We start from the raw sequence: 21,435 nt of genomic DNA, 5'->3' as shown, positions 1-21,435 counted from the left end.
TGTTAGATCCTTAAAAAAAAAAGTAGCATAGTCTTAGTTACAAAGCTGGTACAAATTCTAAGTAATATACTATAACTTTATAATGTTAAATGTAACCTCCATGGCAACCATCGTTACAGAATACACACAAATGAAAATGGTAATTAAAATGTTACAGTATAAAAAAAATCAACTATAAACACAAAGAAGACTAATGCAGGACATAAGGGACAAAACAAGTGATAAGCTGTATTGAAGACAGATAACAAAATGACCAAACTCTTTCCTTATTAACAGTAACTTAATATGTAAATGGAGTAAATTGTCCAGTCCAAAAAAAAAAAAAAAAGATTGGCAGAAACTCTATAATAGACTCAACTATACACCCAAAGACACAAATAAGTTGAAATGAAAAAAATGGGAAAAAACTATATTCCATGCAAACACTAGCTAAAAGATAACAGGTTACACTAACATCAGACAAAATAGAATTTAAATCAAAAAAGGTCGCTAGAGACAATGAAGAGTACTTTATATATTAATAAAAGGTTCTATGAAATAAAAAGATATAACATTTATAAGTATTTACAAACTGGGGTATAGGCTAGAGGTGTGAAGGTGGTGAGAGGTTTCACCAGAGACAGAGTGGGGTACAGAACAGGCAGATCGACAAAGTACACTGCTGAGGGGAGCAGCGGGTGGGTCAGGAGAGGTCTGCCACGCCATGTGGTCACCTCCGGGGCAGGCAGGAATCGAACTCATGCGGAAGCGGCTTTAGATTCTCAGTGCTGTGCTTTAACCCGCTGCGCCACCAGGGAGGGCCTAACACGTTGTATTTTATGGAGAATCTACTTTACTAATATTTTTTGAATGGGAGAAAAATCTCATAGACTTAGATACCCAAAAAGTCAATTTAAACATGATAAACAAGTAAAATTCAAAAATACATGAAAAACAAAACACTTAACTCCCCAGTCTCAATTTTTACAACCAAAAAATGAGTGATCCAAGTTTCTAAGTTGCTTAAAGAATATTTTTGCTTTATTTTTTATTACACCAAAATTTTCCAACATATAGAAAAGTAAAACTATAATAAGAGCCTCTATGGCCACCACGTAGCATTAAAAAACTTGAACATTACTAATTCAGATTATTCTGTATACCATTCCTGAACACAATTCATCTCTTCCATTCCCTACCCAGAGGGAAATTTAATTCCGAAGTAGTGGGCTTCCTTTCTGTTTTTTTTAAAATACATTTATTACATTTATACTTATCAACAAAATATCTATAGTGTTTTCATGTTACTCCCATTATAAATGATAAAAATTATATGTATATAATTACTTACATTTTTAGTCAACATGCCTTGTACTTATTCATGTAACTCCAGTTAATCTCTTTTTCACGGCTACATCTTATTCAATTTTATGACTTCATCACGTTATCTATTCTTTGTTTATTGATGTCTCCATCTACTCTTTTCCCTTCAGCCAGCAGCTACACTGACAATTCTATAATTTGTATTTGAAAAACAACAGATCTGTTTCCATCATCTCAGACACCAAGGTCCTTCCACTCTAACCATCTATCAGCCTTGAGAATGTGCATGGTTTGCTCACTGTGTGAGTTCCTACAGAATATGGTGGTTGCAGCTAGTTTCCCATTTACTTGGTTTTCACCAGATGGGGCCACCCAACAGCATAAGCTCGGAAACTTTTTTCTTGTAAAGTTCAGGATGTTGGCCAAAGCCTGGAAGGTGCTCAACTAGTAAAAGCAACCACTTATTTGCAAGCAAATTTCATCCCCAAATTCTACTTATTTGAGTGAGAACAATTTTCATTCCCTGGTACACAATCCTAACAGTGAAGCAGGTACTCAGATGGTAAAACACCCAGACAAGCATCATGTCACATTATTATTAACATTTACTGATTACTTAATGTGAGATAATAGAAATGTATATACGTTGGTTTCTACTCCCAGCTCCTGTGTCACAGAGCTCCTAAAACCCCTGTAATTTCCTAAGTGATGAGAGCTGAAGGAGCATCTTTTGTTCTAGTGATGCAGCTCTGGGTAGACTGCTGGGTGGCTCCTGGGAAGGTACTGCTTACTAGGAAGAGTCAATCAGCCATGTTTAGCAGCTTGGCGTTTTCAGCCCACTTCCAGTTCTCCAGAAAGGGGAGAGGGACTGAAATGGTGTTAATATTTGATGCCTACGCAAGAAGCTTCATAAATTTCAATAGTAAAGAGTTCAAAGATCTCCCAGATTGGTGAACAGATCCAAGAACTAGAAGTGTGATGTACCACAACTCAATGAGGGCAGCCGCTTCTGCACCTGGAACCCTCCTACTTGTAACCAAGTCAAGACAGGAATTGTGGGCAGCCTGAGGACCTTGTGACAGGCATCTGAAATGAAGGAGGGAGCGGTTTTGTGGGACTGAGGTCCTAACCTGGGTGATCTGACAATGTCTCCAGGTAGACAATGTCAGAATTTAAGGTGAACTGCAGGACACCAGCTGTGTCACAGACCCGCTGGATTGAGGAAAATCCTACAATGACCAGAAGTGTTCTGTGTGAACAGTGGAGACAGATAAGAGGGAAAAACAAGGTTTTTCTCATCACTTAGTCTATGGATCATCTCATCTATTTATCAGCACCACTCAGAGAAATGTACCTTACTATTTGTAACATCCTTTAACATTGAGGATAACAGACTGAGGCTGTAAGCCTTGCTCAGAAGCTTCTGGTAAGATCACACCTACAACCTAAACCACCTACTTCTGCTACGTGATTTGAGATTCCTTCAACACATATCTAGCCAACTAAGCAAATGTCAAAAAACTGGGCATTTATTAAATACAGCATCTTACACTTACCCAATAATGGACTACTAAGCAGTGATGAGAAGTTTAGAAAAATATTTAATGAGTAGCATAAATAGAATAACCCTAATTTTGTTGTTAAAAATGGGTATATAGGGCCCTCCCTGGTGGCGCAGCGGGTTAAAGCACTGCACTGAGAAACTAAAGCCACTTCCGCATGAGTTCGATTCCCGCCTGCCCCGGAGGTGACCACATGGCGCGGCAGACCTCTCCTGACCAGCCCACTGCTCCCCTCAGCAGTGTACTTCGTAGATCTGCCTGTCTGCTCCCCACTCTGTCTCTGGTGAATCCTCTCACCCTCCGCATCTCTGGCCTGTACCCCAGTTCTGTATGCGCAAATAAATAAAAATCTTTAAAAAATAATAAAAAAAATGGGTATATAAACAAAGAAGATTGGGAGAATCTTATACATGCATATTGACAGAAACGTGGTTTTCATTTCTTCTTGTAATGTTGGCCACTTTCTTTACCTTCAACATGGATCATATTCATAATCGAAAAGAAACACTAGTACTTCTTCATTCCCCAACACACAGCTCCTACATACCTTGCCTGAACCTTATTTATCATGCTGTTCCACTTTTTCTCCCCTGGAATACTTTTCTCCAACTATAGTATAGTAGATTCTGTGCCTTCAGGACTGGGGCTCATAAATTATAAAGCAGCCCCAAATGATCAATCCCCAGTCCTCTGCTGAGGACTGCATTTCATGCTTCCCCAGATGGGAAAAGTGATCTGAGTCTCCAGCATTCCTTTAATCCAGATATGATGTCCCTCAAACATGCCATTAAAGTGGAACAGGAAGAGAAGAATGAGCCCATGTGCATGAAAGCATTCCTAGCTCCAGAAACCTTCAGAGAGACTTCCGAGAGAGTATTTGAAATTAAAATTTTGAATCAGAAAATCTGCTCTAAGTCTACAGCCGCCAAATCTCGTAGACGAGAACAAAAGTGAATATGGACATGCAGGAAAAAAAAAAAAGAAGCTTCCACTATATATGGAAGGAAAAGAGGAGGCCAGTGAACTACTGAGAGCTTCTATCGGCTTCTGAGCACTGCAGAAGCATGGTGTGGGTGTTGGGCCGCAGTCTGACAGCTCGAGGGCTCCTGGGAAAGCAGGCACTTAAGTAGCATCCCACATAAGACAGGCAACTGGTCTCCTTGAACTGTTACTTAACTATGGACATTCTAGGTTCCTAATCTCACTCCCTTTTAAAATCTGTAGCTTTAATCAATAGGGCTTTCTCTCTCTTGCTAAGAGCAGTCTTCACTAAGCTGCTCAGGTCTGAAACCAAATCCCAAAAACTTCTTCAGTAATGAGCCCATGCCAACCCAGACAGCAGCCACTTCCAAGGTGAGCAGTCAAATGACTGCGGCTTTTTAGGTGGCAGAGCAGCTGATCTGTTGAGCACTGGTAAAGGGGGTACGGAGGTGGTAAAATCATCCCAGGACATTAAGACACAACAGGTTGAACCTGAACACATCATGGAAGGCCAGGCTGGTTCCAGAGATGTGAGTCTCCCCTCGAAAAGCCACAACATCTAAAAATGTGAGTATCATAAATGGGAACTAGAAAGACAGTGGGGTCACAGGGCTACTGAACTCCTGTAGTATCATGTAGCCCAAAGGTAAAATGGGCATAATTTCTGAAATGCCAAGATCCCACATCAGGCCACCCTAATTCCCTGCACCCATCCCCATGCTTCCCTCACCTACCTCGGCTCACACCCCCACCTGCAGTCCTCTCTCCGTCCAGCAAGGCACCCCATGATCTCTGCAGCACAGATGAAATTTCATCTCATTTTCAAAAGCCTGCCTAGACTTAGTCAGCAGATACTCATGACCTACTCATAATCCTACTTCCAACACAGATGTACTCCTCTCCATGTGCACAGGGAAAGGAGCAGATTTAAGGGTTTCAGTGAGGGGTGGGAGGAACACCGTAAGCTTGCTGAGGCAGAGGATGTGCGCCAGCTCTCTGTGCTGTGCTTTTCCCACCCAGAGTAGGGTGGGGGGAGAGTTCTCTGCCATTCAAACCTCACCACTCAGTGACTCACCCATGAGTCCCCCCAACCTCGCAGCACACACTTGGATAACCAAACATGCTAAGCAGTGGGTGTGTATAAGGCAGCTAAATTGTGTGATCACAGCTCAAAGCAGGGTAAATTTTAATAACCTTTCCCTTTTCCTCCATCCAGTCCTTCAAAATACCCCAGCACAGGGAAAAGAGAACCCCCAAAGGCTGGATTCTCTGAGAGGCTCTCTGCCCCTTGTGAAACCAGGAATGTTGCACCTTCTAAAAACAGCAGTCGGGACCCCAAAGAGCAAGCTGGGAGCTAAGAAGCTGCCTGCACTCAGGCCCTTCCCTGGTGGTGGGAGTCACAGAGATGGGGATGGGGGATGAGCGCTTACTCCCACAGGAAGATGACACCCTGTTCAACCTAGACAACAGACCCAGCGGAGAAACCAGGAAACACCAAAGCACCTCCACAACCCAAGGCGGCTCCCAGACACAGGCCTGCAGTTCATAAGACTGGCAGCATCCTCCCTCCCGCCCTTCTTGCCCCCTTCCCTTCTGTGTGTGATTTAATTGCTCGAAACTCAAGCTTAGTACCAGCTGCAATGGAGACATTTTGGCTTTCCCCTTGCTTCAGATTTAGGTGGGGGGGGGGGGAAGAGTGATAATGGAGATAGACCATGACTTTGCAATTCAGCTACAAGATATTAAATTAGACATTAAACACACCAGAGACCCACTGCCCTGAGCAGATGGGAGACTCAGGTGGGATGTGAGGCTTCCCAAGACAGGAGCAAGCTGGGGGCTGCCAAAACCAGAGCTGAAAAGGACAAGCATCCTCTCCACACGGCTGGGAGAAAAGCAACTTGGGGTCCTGAGGGCAGCACTGTTTCCAGATGCAAAGGATCCTCTTGACAAGTGAGTCCTGATGGCACAAGAATTTTGGCAAGGAGACGCAGAAACAGCTGACTCAGGCGAGGGCTGCTCTTTTTTGATCTAGTGAGTCCGTTGTGCTTAGTAACTAAAATGCTAGGATTTTTCTAGCTTTGGGAAGAGACCAAATCATCTACAAGGAGCATCACCAGTCACCAAATGTACTACTATAAGCAAAATGGAAGGGCTGGCTGCCTTTTTAAAGTTGCAGTTATTTGATATGAATACTTCTGACAGCTGCAGAGATTTCCCAAGCTTCAAAGTTGAAAATTCCTGCTCTGATCCTTAAGCCAAAAAGGGTGTCTATAAACTCTGTATCTATCTCCCTAATGACAAATGGATGATGTCACCAGGATGAATAACAGTTTTCCAGAAACCCACCCCCACTAAGATATTGAGAAATCTGTGCCCCTGCCTTCTCATGTAACACAAGCTCACTGTCCTGCTGAGCACATGCAGTTTTCTTCTTCTTTGCCTCCCTTTTTCTCCCTTTCTTTCTGTGCTTTATTTAGTTGCTCTCAACTCAAGGTTAGTGAAATATGGTCCCCCTGCTATGTTCTGGGGTTTTTTTGCTGTGCTAAACATAGATAACATAAATATTATCATCTTAGCATTTTAAAGTATATAGTTCAATGGCATTAATTACATCCACCATCAGCCATCTCTACAACTTTTACATGAGCTCCTTCTGCTTTTGTAAATAAAGTTTTATTAGGACATAGCCAGACTCACTAGTTTATGTATTGTCTATGTTGCTTTAATTCGACATCAGTTACATAACTAAAGGAGATCACATGGCCACAACTTCTAAAATATTTACTATCTGGCCCTTTATGGGAAAAAAAAGGTTGCCAATCTCTACTCTAAACCAAAACAGACATCAGATTTCTAGTTTTAAACAGTACATGGCTAACAGCCACTAACAGTTTCTCTCAGTTTTTCACTTACCAATGAAGACACAGAAAAAGACACCATTCAAATCTTGAACTGATGCTCATGCTATTACCAGAATTTGGAAGTAATCTCTAGTAACAGTTTATGCTGAATTGGGGAAGGGGAGGGAACCAATCTGTAGCCAACTCATGTACCAGTTTCCAGAAAGATGAAAGAAAACTAAAGACACTGAGTCCTTCCATCAGTTAGCCTCATGGCTTAGAAATGCATAATCCACCTACTAAACAGCAATGTGGCATCCATGTCTCTACTACAAGGGTACTGCTGGCAAAGGAAATAGTCAACATCAAGGCCCACCCTGGTGGCGCAGAGGGTTAAAGCACAGCACTAAGAAGCTAAAGCCACTTACGCATGAGTTCCATCCCCGCCTGTCCCCGAGGTGACCACATGGCCACATGGCGCGGCAGACCTCTCCTGACCCGCCCGCTGCTCCCCTCAGCAGTGTACTTCCTGGATCTGCCTGTTTTGCTCCCCACTCTGTCTCTGGTGAAGCCTCTCGCCACCCGTGAGCCTCTGTACCACAGTTCTGTATGCACAAATAAATCTTAAAAAAAAAAAAAAGAAATAGTAACATCAAAATGGATCTATTATCCATTCGGAGACTCCGACTTCCCCAAATCAACAGGGTGGAAGTAGTGGAACCAGTACTGGCTTCCTGTCCTGGGAGTGGGAGTCTTCACAAAGTAAAACCTGGGATGCAATGTATGTGGGAGGTTATCATTTCTCACATGCTTTACCAGTTCACCACATCAGAGAACCTAGTAGTAGGAGTAGGCGACATCATTTTGGTCCAGCTAACAGACATGAGGAAAGAGACAGCCATAAAAGCTATGTGTGTCAACCTGTCTGCCAACAGTGGGGCTGTGAAGAGGTTCTAATTAATACCAAAGAGAATAGAAGAATGGTCAAAGGCAATCCACACACCCTGTGACAAAGAATACACTGATCTGCCTTTAAGTATGCACTACATGCCGTCCCCAAACAGTATGGTTCCTATGAAAACCTCTAGCAGCTCAAGGGAAATATAAAGACTTGGAGGAAGCATTGAGTCTGAATTCAGTGTTTGAGGCAGAAGAACTATTTTAGATAACTGGTTGCATTCTCAGCAGAATGAAAGAAAACATGGAGTTTATCGAACAAATATAGAAAGCCATTAAAATAAAACACATTGAGAAGGAAAGACAACAAGCTGGGGTGAAAAGAGAGCTCAGCAAAGCAAGAAAGAATTACAAAAACATTAACAGTGTAGCAGCAAGATTAAATTTCACATTGGAAATGACAAAGAGTAAAATCAATCTAATTCATAGCAAGGAAAGAAAATCTCAAAGATATGTTGGCATTAGAAACCAAAGCCACCAAGGTCCCTCCCTGGTAGCACAGTGAGTTAGGATGCAGCACTGCAAGCTAGCTGCAACTGCTTCAGTGCAAGTTCGATCCCAGGCCCAGAGGTGATTCACATGGCGTGGCAGACCTCTCCTGACCCGCCCGCTGCTCCCCTCAGCAGTGTACTTTGTCAGTCTGCCTGTTCTGCTCCCCACTCTGTCTCTGGTGAAGCCTCTCACTGCCCCCGCCCCTCTGGCTTGTACCCCAGTTCTGTATGCACAAATAAATAAATCTTAGAAAGAAATCCACCAAGGTGTTTATTAGGAAATCTATTAATATATCAAGTTGGGGTGGAAAGGCCAAAGGAGGGAATCCAAATGAACCCCAAAACAGGTTCCAAAAAACATTAGCTAAATTTAGCAAGCATTCCTCATTTTAAAAAAAAACGACATTTTAATGTCAGAGTAAAATATTCCCTTACAATGGCAGGTTATGGACAGTAATACACACAAGAAAAGGTGTGAGCCTAAATTATGTACAGTGTTATAAACCAAAATTACCTCAATGAAAATTAATACAATTGAAAAACAATTTAAAATGTTAAGTATTGCTAATGTAAACCAATAGCCAACATCATAGTGAACAGTGAAACAGTGAAACTAGAAACATTTCCATTTAAATCACAAAAACAAGGCAAGAATTCCTGCCAGTGTCACTATTATTTAACATTGTCCTGGAAGTCCTAGCCAATATAATTTGGCTTGAAATAAGGAAGGAAAAATGTTTTACCCTTTTAAAGAAGATAAAGTTACAATGTGAGAATTAATATAATTAGTTTCCAAAATTATCCAAATGAGATATGGTAGCCAAATACAAAATACACAAATTTTTGTATGTGCCAGAAATAGTAAGCTTGAAATACATTATCAGTTTGAAAATATAATAAAATAAAAGATGTTCAGAAATGCCTTTCATGCGAAATATGTGGCCTACACAAACACACAAATGAACATAAAAACAAACTTGAATAAATTACAAAATATGCCAGGTCTTTTCCTGGAGGGATCAACTCAACATTTAAATTTGCTGTCCTGCAACCAAGTTCCAATGATGGGAAAGGGTTCCCCACACCAACAAGCAATTCCTAGAACCCATAGAGTATCTGAGAATTCAACTAAATTCTTCAGTACTACTCAAAGATAGTATCAGATTCCATAGGTAAAGAAAGGACTCTGTCTCATAGGACTCTCCGCTACTTCAGAAGTCAACTGCAAAGCCAGGTTGTTATATGTACTTCTGACCACCGTCTATAAAAGAGATACCCATGATCACCTCTCTTGAAATAAATTAATTTGCTAGTGCAACTCACAGAACTCAAACATTTTACTTACTAAATTACCAATCGATTATAAAAGAACATAATTCAGAAATAGCTAATTGGAGGAGATACACAGAGCAAGCATCTCACTCTCCCCAGATTTCTGTGTCTAGCAACCTCGAAGAACTCCATGCCCTGTATTTTTGGGTTTCTTGAAAGATTCTGTACATAGCCATAGTCAATTAACTCATTGGCTGCTGATGATTGATTAGCCTTCCTACCTACTCTCCCCCAAGAGGCCCTGATACACGACTGAAAGTTCCACCTTCTAATCACAAGGATGGTTGTTCTGCTACCAATCCCAGCTTTTATTGTTTCCAGAACTCACCTCATTCACCTAACAAAAGACACCTTGATCACTCCAATATGTAGGAAGTTCCTGTTTGAGGAGGTCTGTGAGCCAGGAGTCATGGATGAAGGCCAAATATATATTTCCTTATAATTTACAGTACTGCAACACTGTCATACATTAATATTTGATTTAAGGAAATTCCCATCAAAATCTGGGGGAGAAACTGACACAAACATGTTAACTTTACTTGGAAGAAAAAAATAGTTGAGACCAGCTAAGGAAAAAGTGTGGGTAAAGTAGCAGGCTGAGATGAACAGCACAGACAAATCCGGCATGCTGGATATTGCAAATGCAAGTACATCAAATGGATGGAAAATCTAATCCAACAGAGAGCTCACTGGAACAGTACAAAGAGGCCTAAAAATAAACCTTGGAATATATAAGACTTTACTTATGATAAAAATGTAATAGCAATGATTCCAGGGAAATAATTACCCAACAAGTAGTACTCAATAAACTGAGAATTAGAGGGAGATATAGAAATTGTATTCCTACCTGATACTGTTCACAAAATGAATTTTAGATGAACTGACAAGCTAAATATTTTTAAAAACTTGAAAGGGAAATTTGAAGAAGAACAAAAACAGGAAATGACAAAGAAAAAGAAGTTACAAGGGGGATGTTAAGGGGCAACTTGGCCATCTGTCCTTCTCTTCTGTCTTCAAAAGGGAATCTTATTAAGAACACACAAGTCAGGTTGGTCCTTAACATGGGGCTGAGTACTTTCCTTAAAGGTAAATGAGATGTGACTTTTTTCATTGATAGTAGGAGGCTAGTAAAAACAGAAGGTTCCACTCAATCCTGAGTGAAAGAAAGAATTCTGTTGCTTGAATGTTGAAGGTACTGGACTAAGAAGAAAGTACATTCGACTAAAGAAAAAAAAAAACATTTAGAACAGTCAAATGAGTAAAAAGAAAATGGCTCAGAGTCGGAGAAATAGAACAGCACTGAAACACAACTCTAGTACTGCTATATGCACATCACAGAGATAAGAAGCCAAGAAGAGACGTCAAGAATCAAAAGGCTGCCAGGCTGGAATTGTGGTACTGGGAGACACAGACAGCAAAAGAACAACACACCCAAGGTTGTTCTGTGAGAGAACAGGTAGAAATACCTTAGAATCTTAGTTCTATATTCTGGATGTAGCTTTGTTTGCACTGAGATAGCCTCTCCAGAAGCAGACTAGCAAATCCTATGTTAATTGACAGGCATGTAAATGAAGCACTCTGGGATGTTGCCAGAACACAAGAGAACCATCATTCCTCCCTGTCAAGTGCACCACGGAAACCCTGTGGAGAATCCTGCCCCTTCCCCACCCCAAGAGAACTGCCAGCCCATGCCAGCATGGGACATACAGCCTGCTAGGCACACCATACCCCTTTCCTACAGTGACTGGGCATGCCTCCATGAAGAACACGCCAGCCTGTGCTTAGCTGGGAAGCTGACAAATCCATGCATGGCTGGCTCAGCAAAGAGCCAGTAGAGAAAGCAAGAGATGAGTAAAGTGGTAGTCAATGAACCCACAGAACATTACTGGGAGAAAGAACAGAGTAGTGCCCATCAAGGTAAATTGAGATTTACCTAATTTTTAATAAGATGCTTTCATGTGTTTAAGCCCTTAAATAATGACAGAATAGCAGGATATATTTACTCAAAATAAGGTTATAATAAGGAGTATGGGCTCTGGAGTAAAGAGATCTTGGATCAACCCCCACCTGCACTATGTACAAATCATTTAAGCCAGTTAAACTTCCTACGGCTCTGCGTTCTTGATCTAACTTAAGATACCATTTGTACTTCTCATAGGTGTGTTGGAGTAATTAAATTTGATAATCCATGTTAAGTGTAAGCATACACAGTAAACCTGATTATAAGCACTCACAGGAAAAGAAAGTCTAGGACATGACTCTGCCATTATGTAATCTTTAGCCATATAATTTAATATCTCTTTCCCCAATTGCTTTATTTGTAGCATGGATAATGTCCTCACTAACTCACAGTATTGTTTAATGAGATTAGATAATTTAAGACAAAGTACTTTGAGAACAGTAACAAGCTATAGTAATGTAGAGTTATTATTTTAAAAATTATCTACATTGGAAACTGACTTTTAACTTTCTGCAGCATGTGGGCTGCACAGTGGGCTGGAATAATATGCACCTATGAAAAACGATGTGTATTATAAAAAAAAGTGCATGACTCTCCAAGGAAACCCAAAAGTGACATAAAATGTGAGTCCATTTTTATAACATTCTTCAAAATGTTACAGGGCATCCCAGTGTGAACTGGGCCACCTGTCTGTGGGGCCTCACCGGCACGCTTAAAATTCAATTATACTGCAGGCACACACCAAAAGGTCAAAATGGGTTTATTTACAAAAGGGGAAAATAAAAGGAAACAACAACTGGAATATCTTACCAGCTCGACTGACTTGGAGCTCTGGTAACAAACTAACTGAAAGCCTTGGGTCACACAGTCCAGAAAGCCGTTTCCCGAGTAAGAGAGTGAGAGAGACCAAATGGCACCCTATTTATCCCTGCAATGTCCCAGAATGCCTGCTTAGCTCTGCCCTTGGGTCCTCACAGTTCTCTCCCTGGTACTGCTGGGAGTTGTAGTTTCCAATCACTGGTGTAGGGGATAGAGTCCAGAAAGCTGGAGTAGGGTGTGGAGTCCAACAGACTCTGCAGAGTTCCTTTAGGACATCCTTCCCCTTAACAAAATGACAAACTTTTTTCAATGGAGAATAGATTAGTTTCCAGGAATCAGGAACAGTGTGGGAGGGTGGTAGGTGTAGCTACAAAAGGGTAATAGGAGAATCCTCCTGTTGATTAAACTGTTCTTCATCTTGACTGCATCTATGTCAATACCCTGACTGTAATATTGTCCTTGAGTTTCACAAGAGATTACTGCCAGAGGAAACTAAGGACACATGGAATCTCTCTGAAGGGAATAAGGGAAAGGATACATAGGATCTCTCTGCATTTTTTTACAACTATAGATATATTTTAAAATTATATAATACTCTAATCTCATATTATGAAGTTCAATTTTACAATGATGTGGGTGGAGAGTTTGTAATAAAATGGGGAAAATTATATAATATCATTAAGTGAACAGAGCAGAATAAAGCTTATAATTAGAGATTAGGAAAAAAACAGGAAAGGGGAATCAATGATAAAAAAGCTAAAAATTAAGGACAAAAAATATAATAAGTTCAAATGAATAAAGTCAAAACCAACTTCCAGAAAGCAACAAAAAGTAGATACAGTGCCTACTAACCCAGCTAAAATATAAAATATGAGAACACAAATACAAGTAAGATTAAGCCCAGGGAAAAATGACATGATAATAGAGGAAGACATATTTTTAAAATAAAAATTTATAAAATAAAGGGACACTATATGTTCAACTAAATTCAGGGCAATAAATTTGACAACTCAGGAGAAATGGATAAATATCTAGCAAAACACAGGTGACTAAAACTGATCCCAAAAGAACTGAATAGATTAATTACCACAGAAAACACTAGAAAGGTGGTTGAAGGTCTAAAAGGCATCTAGATCAGATGCAATTCACAGCTGAGTTTTATTTAATCTTTAAAAACACATTAATTTCTAAATGACACTAAAGGATTACTTCAGTCCTGGGGAAAGAAAGAACATTCAGTAGTTCATTTTATATGCCCAACTTGAAACTTTGACCTTGTTGAAAAGGATACCAAAAAAAATTTACTCTGATTTCACTTATGAATCCAGAGACAAGGTTCTTAATAAAAACACTGGCAAATAGAATCTGGAAATGAATCAAATGAATAACACATAAACACCAGCAGAGTTATTACTGCAGTAATGTGAGTAGTTCAAAACCACAAAATCTATGGACATAATTCACTATATCAAAAATTTAAATTAAAAAAAATCAACAGACACTGAGGAAGCATATGATAAAATACAGCAACCATTTCCTTTTTAAATATCTCTTTAATAAACATTAACAACAAATACGGAGGAATAAAAAAAATTCCACTTAAAATCAGTTTTAGACAGTGGCTCACCAGCACCATTTTTAAGTATGTCTCCAAGTTTCTAGCAAAACTATATTATCTATCACAGAGAAAGCACAGAGTACAGAAAGAGACACCCAAAGAAAATAAATAACTGGTATTGCCCTTGAAAAGGAGCGATAAATTTAAATAAAATGAACAGGAAAACCTCAAAAGATAGCTAGATATGAGAACTATTTTTTAAAATCAATAACCTTTTTCTATTTTAGCAAGAAGCATATCAGAAAGGCGGACCATTTTCCAAAAATGTTACTAATTCTTCAGGAATAAACGTATCAATAAAGGCACAGGAAATATGTACAAAAGGACAAATCTGACTGCAATATGAAATCAAGATTTAAATAAAAATATTATTTTTATATTAAAATCTACAGAACTTAAAATAATCCAGTTCGTATAAAACAAATGTAAATTTAATATAATTCAAGTTAGAATCCTGATGGGGTATGTGGAGTTGATTTGAATGAAAATGATCTTTCAAATATGTATGTGTATGTTAAAAAAAATCAGATAGGCCCTCCCTGGTGGCGCAGCAGGTTGAAGCACAGCACTGAGAATCTAAGGCCGCTTCCGCATGAGTTCGATTCCCGCCTGCCCCGGAAGGGACCACATGGCGTGGCAGACCTCTCCTGACCTGCCCGCTGCTCCCCTCAGCAGTGTACTTCGTCGATCTGCCTGTTCTGTTCCCCACTGTGTCTCTGGTGAAGCCTCTCGCCGCTCCTGAACCTCTGGCCTATACCCCAGTTCTGTATGCACAAATAAATAAATCTTTAAAAAAAAATCAGATAATAACCAATAAAACCATTTTTTAGACTAATGTAATCAAGTCAATATGATTTGTGTACTGTGGGGGACCAGAATAAGCCGCCCCCAAATATGCCACTTTGGTACATGGACTGTATTGAGCTGAAAGCAATTCAGTCCAGCAATTCAACCTGAAGGCAATTAGGGCCAGCAATCTCAGGAAGGCTTTTATTTATCTCTCCCTTACCTACCTGAGTAATTTCGATAGAGTTATCACCAGATTTAACTACAAAGAATAGAAGCTAAGTGTGCTAGAATGGGGGAACACAGCAAGGGAGGTTTGTGCAAAGTGCTCTGTGTCCCTACATCTGTACATAGCATGACAAGCATCTGCTTATGAAACATTTGCTCTTCCACCTTTCTATAAATTATCTTCCTCCACCCTGAACTTCCAGGTGCCTACCACTTTCACCCTAGTTCAGGGTGGCAAATAAACCCCAACTGTCTGATATCACATAGCCCCATATCTTTGTGGGGTTCCTGTACATGTGAAATTTCACTTGTTTTTCTTCTCTAATCTTACTTATGTCATTTTAATTACTAGACCAACCAAAGAACCTAGAAAAGTAGAAGGAAATTTTTGCCCTCCCATACCAAACAGCATACAAATAGACAGTTAGGTGAAACAGAATAGAAAACTCATAAATAGATGCCAGTATATAAAAAATTTCATGGATGACAATGATGGTTGCTCAGTTCACAAGGAAAAGCAGGAATTGTGTAATATATTATACTAGTGCAACTGTTTATCCATATCTAAGAAAGAGTCTAAACAGACTAGAAATCCAGAAGTTATTAAAAAAAAGAGTCACATTTGGATATAAAAAATGTAAACAATTATGTACAAAAATATAGCATCAGCAAAATCAGTACATACAGATGTCGAAAGATATCCATCACAAAAAGCCAATATCCTAAATACTCAAAGGAATCTTACACATTAAGAAAAATATAAACAATTCATAGGGTAACAGGGAGATAAAAGGATAGACAAGTCAAAAAGAAAAACCGAAATAATACTGAAATTCATTAGTAGTCAAGAAAATACATCCATTAACTTGGAAACATTATACAAGAAACATAGTAACTTCTGTTGTTAAGAATAAAGAAAACAGTAATCTCTATTACCTACAGAAGGGAAAAGTAAATTGTAGCAGTCTGTTTCCATAACATAATGTGGAAATATCTGTAACACTAGTATATATGTATATTTATCCATAAACAGTCATATATATATATAATGTGTATAAATGTATGTGTATAAACATATAGATAAATACGTATGTGCATATGCCTTTATAACTGGTCCTTTATATATACATATATGCACAATAATGTTTATTTCATTTGATATTAATGATAGTGACAGAAATCTGGAAAGAATGAACATAAATGTTCAACAGGGAAAAACTTAAATAAACTCTTGTGGATTAATGAAATATTTTGCACCATTGAGAAGAATAAGTGCTATACCAACAGATTTCATACACAGATTCCATGAGACATGTTTGGTGAAAAAAACAAGATGTGTGAAAATGTATGCAAGATTCTGTGTTTATAAACCTGCATTTGTGTGTGTGAGTGAGTGTGCACTGATGAGCATGGAAAACACAAAAGAATACCCACTGGTTTGGTAATATGCAAGGGAGGTAGGGAAAAGTAGAGGTAGGAGTCAAACAAAACAAGGAAGAGAAAATATAAAAACCATATAAAAAGTACACCCCACAATCATATGTATGTATTTTATGTGTAGAATATATACATGAATTGAGTTAAAATTAGAAGAGAGTAAAAAAAAAAAAAACTACATAGGATCTTATTTATTAAAAACGCAAAGGCAACCAAAATTATCTATTAGCAGTAGAATTAAGGGTGATGTTTCCTTTATGTGTTCTTGCATTTTCTACAATAAAAATTGTTACTTTCATTGTAATGAAATAAAACCAATAAATGTTACTTTAAAAACATTACACTGAAAAATTGAGCTCATTTTGGAACTCAAGGGACAAAATCAGGGTTAAATACCCCTTCTGCTGAGGAGCTGTCTAAGTTAGAGATCTATGAAATCAGGATCCATTATCCCTCATCCAGCAGAAAGTTACTCACCTAAGGCAAGAGACTAAGTGGCTATTCCAAGGAGCTATTTGAAGCAGCAAATGGGGTATATTTTCCCCCTACCTAACACTTTAATGAGTTAAGTAAATCAGAAAGCCATTTGTTCCACTCTCAATCATCCAAGGATCTGCTGGGCTCTTTATTTCCTATCCCCTCCCTCTGGTTTGCGGCTATTACACTGTTTGTGAACAGCTCCACAATGGGGGCCAGGGAGGGGAGAAAGAGTAAATTAATTTGGTCGATTTAACTTCTCATTAGCAACTGTAATAAAAGGCTTGATACATAAGATGGTCACAATTCATGGTTAAAATGAGGGTTCCAGGACTTGAGAATTTCATTTAAGCCAACTTGCCTTCAGATAAACATTGTTTGCCTGCAATACAGTTTAATGGATTTGGTGTTTCCTATTTTTGAGAAAGTCAGAACTTTTAATAGGGGATATGATTCTTTCTTCATATTAATGTGCACTTTCAGGAAAAAAAAACATTAAAAAATAAAACAAGAACAAAGTACTTCAATATGAAAAACCATTTCAGTAAAGCAGCAAGACCATGCAAACATTCTTGCAAAGGGAGAAGCTGTCAAAGAGAACATAACTGGGCCATAAACCACCATCATCAGGAGTCACTGAAAGGATTTTTCAGGACTCCACAAAAGTCAAATTTCTACCCACATCGCCCTGTTTCACTTGGCACTCACAGACTGTTGGCTCTGGGAAGCCAAAAGACAAAACAGTCCAAACACAATGTGTTAGGATCCAGGTGCCCGACATCCTCTGCTATCAGACAAAACTTACTTGAAGACGATAATAGCTCCGCGGCACGGTGGGCAGGCCAGGAGAAAGATCTGCAATTGAAAAATAATTGAGTAAGGTTATGAAGAGAAAAGCTAGACAGCGCAAGACAGTAATACTCTAATAATAACAACAACAATACTACTAATAAAAATTTGATCAAACTCTAACACAAAAAAAATGTAATATAAAAAATTTAAAAGGCAAGCAGTTGGTTTTCCAAAGTACATGTTTGTGATTACCCACCCATCTATATGTGTGGCATACATGGGTATCTCTGGATGGGGAAGAGGGCGAGATTTTATAGGAGATTGGGGGACACTTTTCTTATGCCCTTTCAGCCTCTAGAATACTTCCCCTTAACCTCAAGTGCAAGAATCAGTTGTTCAACTCTTCTACTTCAATATGATGCAAGCAGCCAGGCTAAGGGTTTAACACAGGACAAGTGAAAATAGATTCTGAGCACAGGACAAGCAGACAAATGCCATCTGTATTGTCTCCCATGGGGGGGAGGAGGGTTAATCAATACCCAACATTGCCTGATGCAGTAAATGACAATACAGGATGCCCAGTTAATTTGAATTTGCAGATAGATAATGAATATTGTTTCTGTGGAAGGATAGCCTAATATTGCAAGGAAGATAATTGTATTATATATAACATTATACACTGTTTATCTGCAACTCAAATTTAACTGGGCATCCTAAATGTTTCTGGTAATCCTATCTATTTTGTCACTCCCAGGCTCCAAACCTCCCTTTCAATTGATCAGTCTGTTTCATGACTAGGTGGTTTTACTCTTCTATTATCCTCCCCAGTCAAACTAATAAACTTGTCCTTCTGAGAGACAGTTCTGTGCTACTTAATTTGACCTAGAACTGCATAAACCAGCAGCTTGTGGTGCTTTGGTCTTCACCTAAGCACTGGTTCTCAAACCATGGGGACAAAGAACCCCCAGCAAATTCCCAGGCTTTCCTATAAGGAATTTTGATTCCAAAAGTCTGGGATTCCAAGAATCTTTATGTTTAACAAACACCACAGGAGACTCAGCCATTCCTGGGAGCCAAACACAGAATGTTTCACCTTGACTTGAACTACTCCAGGGATCAAAGACATTCAGCAGAACTAAGAATGGACAAAAGAATAAAACTCATATTTGCAGAGTTCCTTTACCTCCAGTGATTTAACAACATAGTTGAAGACAATATAGTTAAATCATTGGGTGTGTTCCTATCTTGTGGAAAACATTTATAAATAGTTTATCAGCATTATGGACGTGTCAGTTTTGCCATGTTTGTATCCTTTAGCACTTGGTTCTTCAGTTCTACTGGAGTCCTATATATATTTGGAAGGAAAGGGTATTATAGAGGAAAATCACTAAGGAAAGACAGCTGCTTGAATTGCTGCCAAGAGGAAAAATGGAAGACAGGGCCTTCAAAAAAAGAAACAAGTCAAGGAGTCTATTCCTTGCACAATACCTCATCGAAGAACCCCATCCGAGGAAATATCCATCAAGAACGTGTCTTTCCCCCCTGTGGATCAATTTGATTAAAAGCAAAAATACTGACAATTACAGGTCCACAATCCTTTATTGGCAGTCGCCACATCTAAAAGCTCTAAAAACAGAAAGTCTATTTTTTTCAAAGCTCATTTCATAGCAAAACATGACTTGAACTGAAGCAAATCCATTTACCGAGTTTACCTATTCCACTTATGGTGACTATCCATATGTTTTTCATCAAAATATATATTTATTATATACCCCAGGCCCCACTAAGACTACATACAAAATACTGCAGATGCACAGAATTGCAAAAACATTCTGCTTTCTGAAATACACGGGTTTGGGATAAGGATTGTAGACTTGGAATTTCAATCATCCAAACATTAACTTACCCCACTCCCACCCTTCCCCTCAGAGGCAGTCCAAGAAAGAAACAAAGCTGGTATTCTTTACCACTGCCAGCAGTAAAGTTACTCACCTTAGGCAAGAGACCAAGCTGAAGGCTGTACATAGCTACCCAGCATCAGGCCATCAAAGGCTACACTCAGAAGTGACAGCAGACAGAGAGCAGAGGGCCCCCGCCCACCTCAGAAAGGTCCTCAATACTTCCAGGGTCACCTAAGTGTCATACCAACAGCCTTGTTGAGCTTCTGGAATACCCAAGATACTTCCAACATACTAGACAGAGAAGCAAAAACGAGACACTGGTTCCCCTAGTTAACTCTTTTCTATAGCCACCGCCAAGAGGAGACATGCAGATTCTTGGGGAGCAGATTTCCCTTTAACTGTTCTACCTGACTGGTTCTGATAGGGACAAATGCCAAAAGGCCATAAAGCAAGGGAGCAAGTCCCTAATCCCCACCCAGGATTATCCTCCATTCAATCATGGATCAAATTTCTATTGAGGCAGCTAAACTACTTAACTCTAAATAAGTTTTCTAACAGTTACTTTCATGTGGTCATGTCATTGCCACCACTACTTTGGCCTTTCTCTTGGCTTTCCCATGTAGTTCCATCATCTGGACAGAAAGTATCTTTTTCAAAGCAATCTGTAAATCAAATACATGTAGACATATCAAATAGCATATTTGGAAAAGGAATCCAAATTCACCATATTCCATTTCCACTAAATTCATGACCTCTTCAGCAACTTTAAACATTAAAAACATCAAACCTTTCTGTTCTATCAAGCTGGAGCCAGATCCATAATCATCATTAACTGAAGAAGCCACATTTTAATTCACAGGTCCAAAGGACCCAGTCCCATCCTTAGTATCCCTGCTTTCTTCCTTGTTGGCTGCCACCTTCAAATTTTGGTAGTATGAGTATTAGCAGGCAAAAAACTAAACTACCTTTCTGCTGCAACGAGAGCTGCACTTGGCGTGCAAACAAGGGCAGTAGGAAGATGAGAATACATCTCAGCATGCCCCAGCACCAACTCGGAATTCTGTTTTCATGCCGAAATCTAACCAGCTAGCACCTGGAGAAAAGGGCATGGCAGGCTGCACACACTTCTGCTTTCCTGTCACCTGGGGGCAAACAGGGTTTTGTTATTACACCTCATTTTACATATAATGAAGCTGAGGGAGAAAGGTTCTGACAAGAAGCAGGTCCCCTAAGTCCCAGTTCAACACACATGATACCTGACATCTGACACAGACCAGGCCTCAGCGGAGGCTTTCTTCTTTAGACTCTATCCCTGCCTCTTGACCTCACAGGATGCAGGGAGTCACCACATACTTGTGCCACCACACAATACACAGGATCTCTCTACAAAGTCGAGGCACCTCTAAACACAAACCTAGCCAAGTTAGCCAAGTATGTTTACACAGATGGGTACCAGAGTACAGCATATCACAAAGACGGGTTAGGCTTAGCTCCAGCTTGCCTCATTCCCAACATGCTGGGGCTTGTACCTCTTGAGTCCTTACAAAACTGAGGGCTTCTTGGGTTGGATTTTCATGAAAAAAACAAAAAAACAAAAAAACAAAAACACTGGTTCCTTTCCAAACCACATTCTCTCAGCTTCCCAGTAAAGCTTCTCCATGCTGCTCCAAGGCTCTGCCCAGAAATCTAGGCACCAACAGCTGTCCCAGTTCCTTCTCTACCTCCCAACTGCTTTGGTTGCTGGTTCCTCCCTTCCCTGATCAACCTTCTTGGCCATCACTTGTCCTGGGGCCCCCATCCTCTCTTCCTGGAGCTCTGCGATCATCTCCTCACTAATCTCCCACCTCTAGGCACACTGCAGTGAAAGATATCTAGTGAAAATGCTGGTCTGCTCTGCCATTTAAAATCTTTCCAATGCTTGCCAGTACCTACCAGAAAACCTCAAGCCC

The 21,435-nt window shown here is 39.7% G+C and overlaps 1 protein-coding gene across 4 annotated transcripts in view; it reads right to left on the bottom strand.

Moving 5' to 3' along the window:
• The window catches only part of TMEM164 (transmembrane protein 164), a 145,143-nt gene that overhangs the window by 66,644 nt on the left and 57,064 nt on the right, over positions 1-21,435 (bottom strand). For 3 of the 4 annotated variants that reach the window (XM_012727216.1, XM_012727214.1, XM_012727213.1), the window contains one exon: positions 17,599-17,648. The exons of the other annotated variant lie outside the window; for it this stretch is intronic. Coding sequence is in view for 2 of the 3 variants with exons in the window: in XM_012727214.1 (XP_012582668.1) it covers positions 17,599-17,648 (50 nt within the window). In the remaining variant the exon portion in view is untranslated. The remainder of the gene's footprint in view (positions 1-17,598; positions 17,649-21,435) is intronic. 4 annotated transcript variants of the gene reach the window in all.

This window comes from Condylura cristata, unplaced genomic scaffold, assembly GCF_000260355.1.
Source record: "Condylura cristata isolate star-nosed mole 26May11 unplaced genomic scaffold, ConCri1.0 scaffold00019, whole genome shotgun sequence".
Classification (NCBI taxonomy): Eukaryota; Metazoa; Chordata; class Mammalia; order Eulipotyphla; family Talpidae; genus Condylura; species Condylura cristata.
Note: the sequence above shows the minus strand (reverse complement) of the source record. Positions and strands in the feature narration are given on the sequence as shown.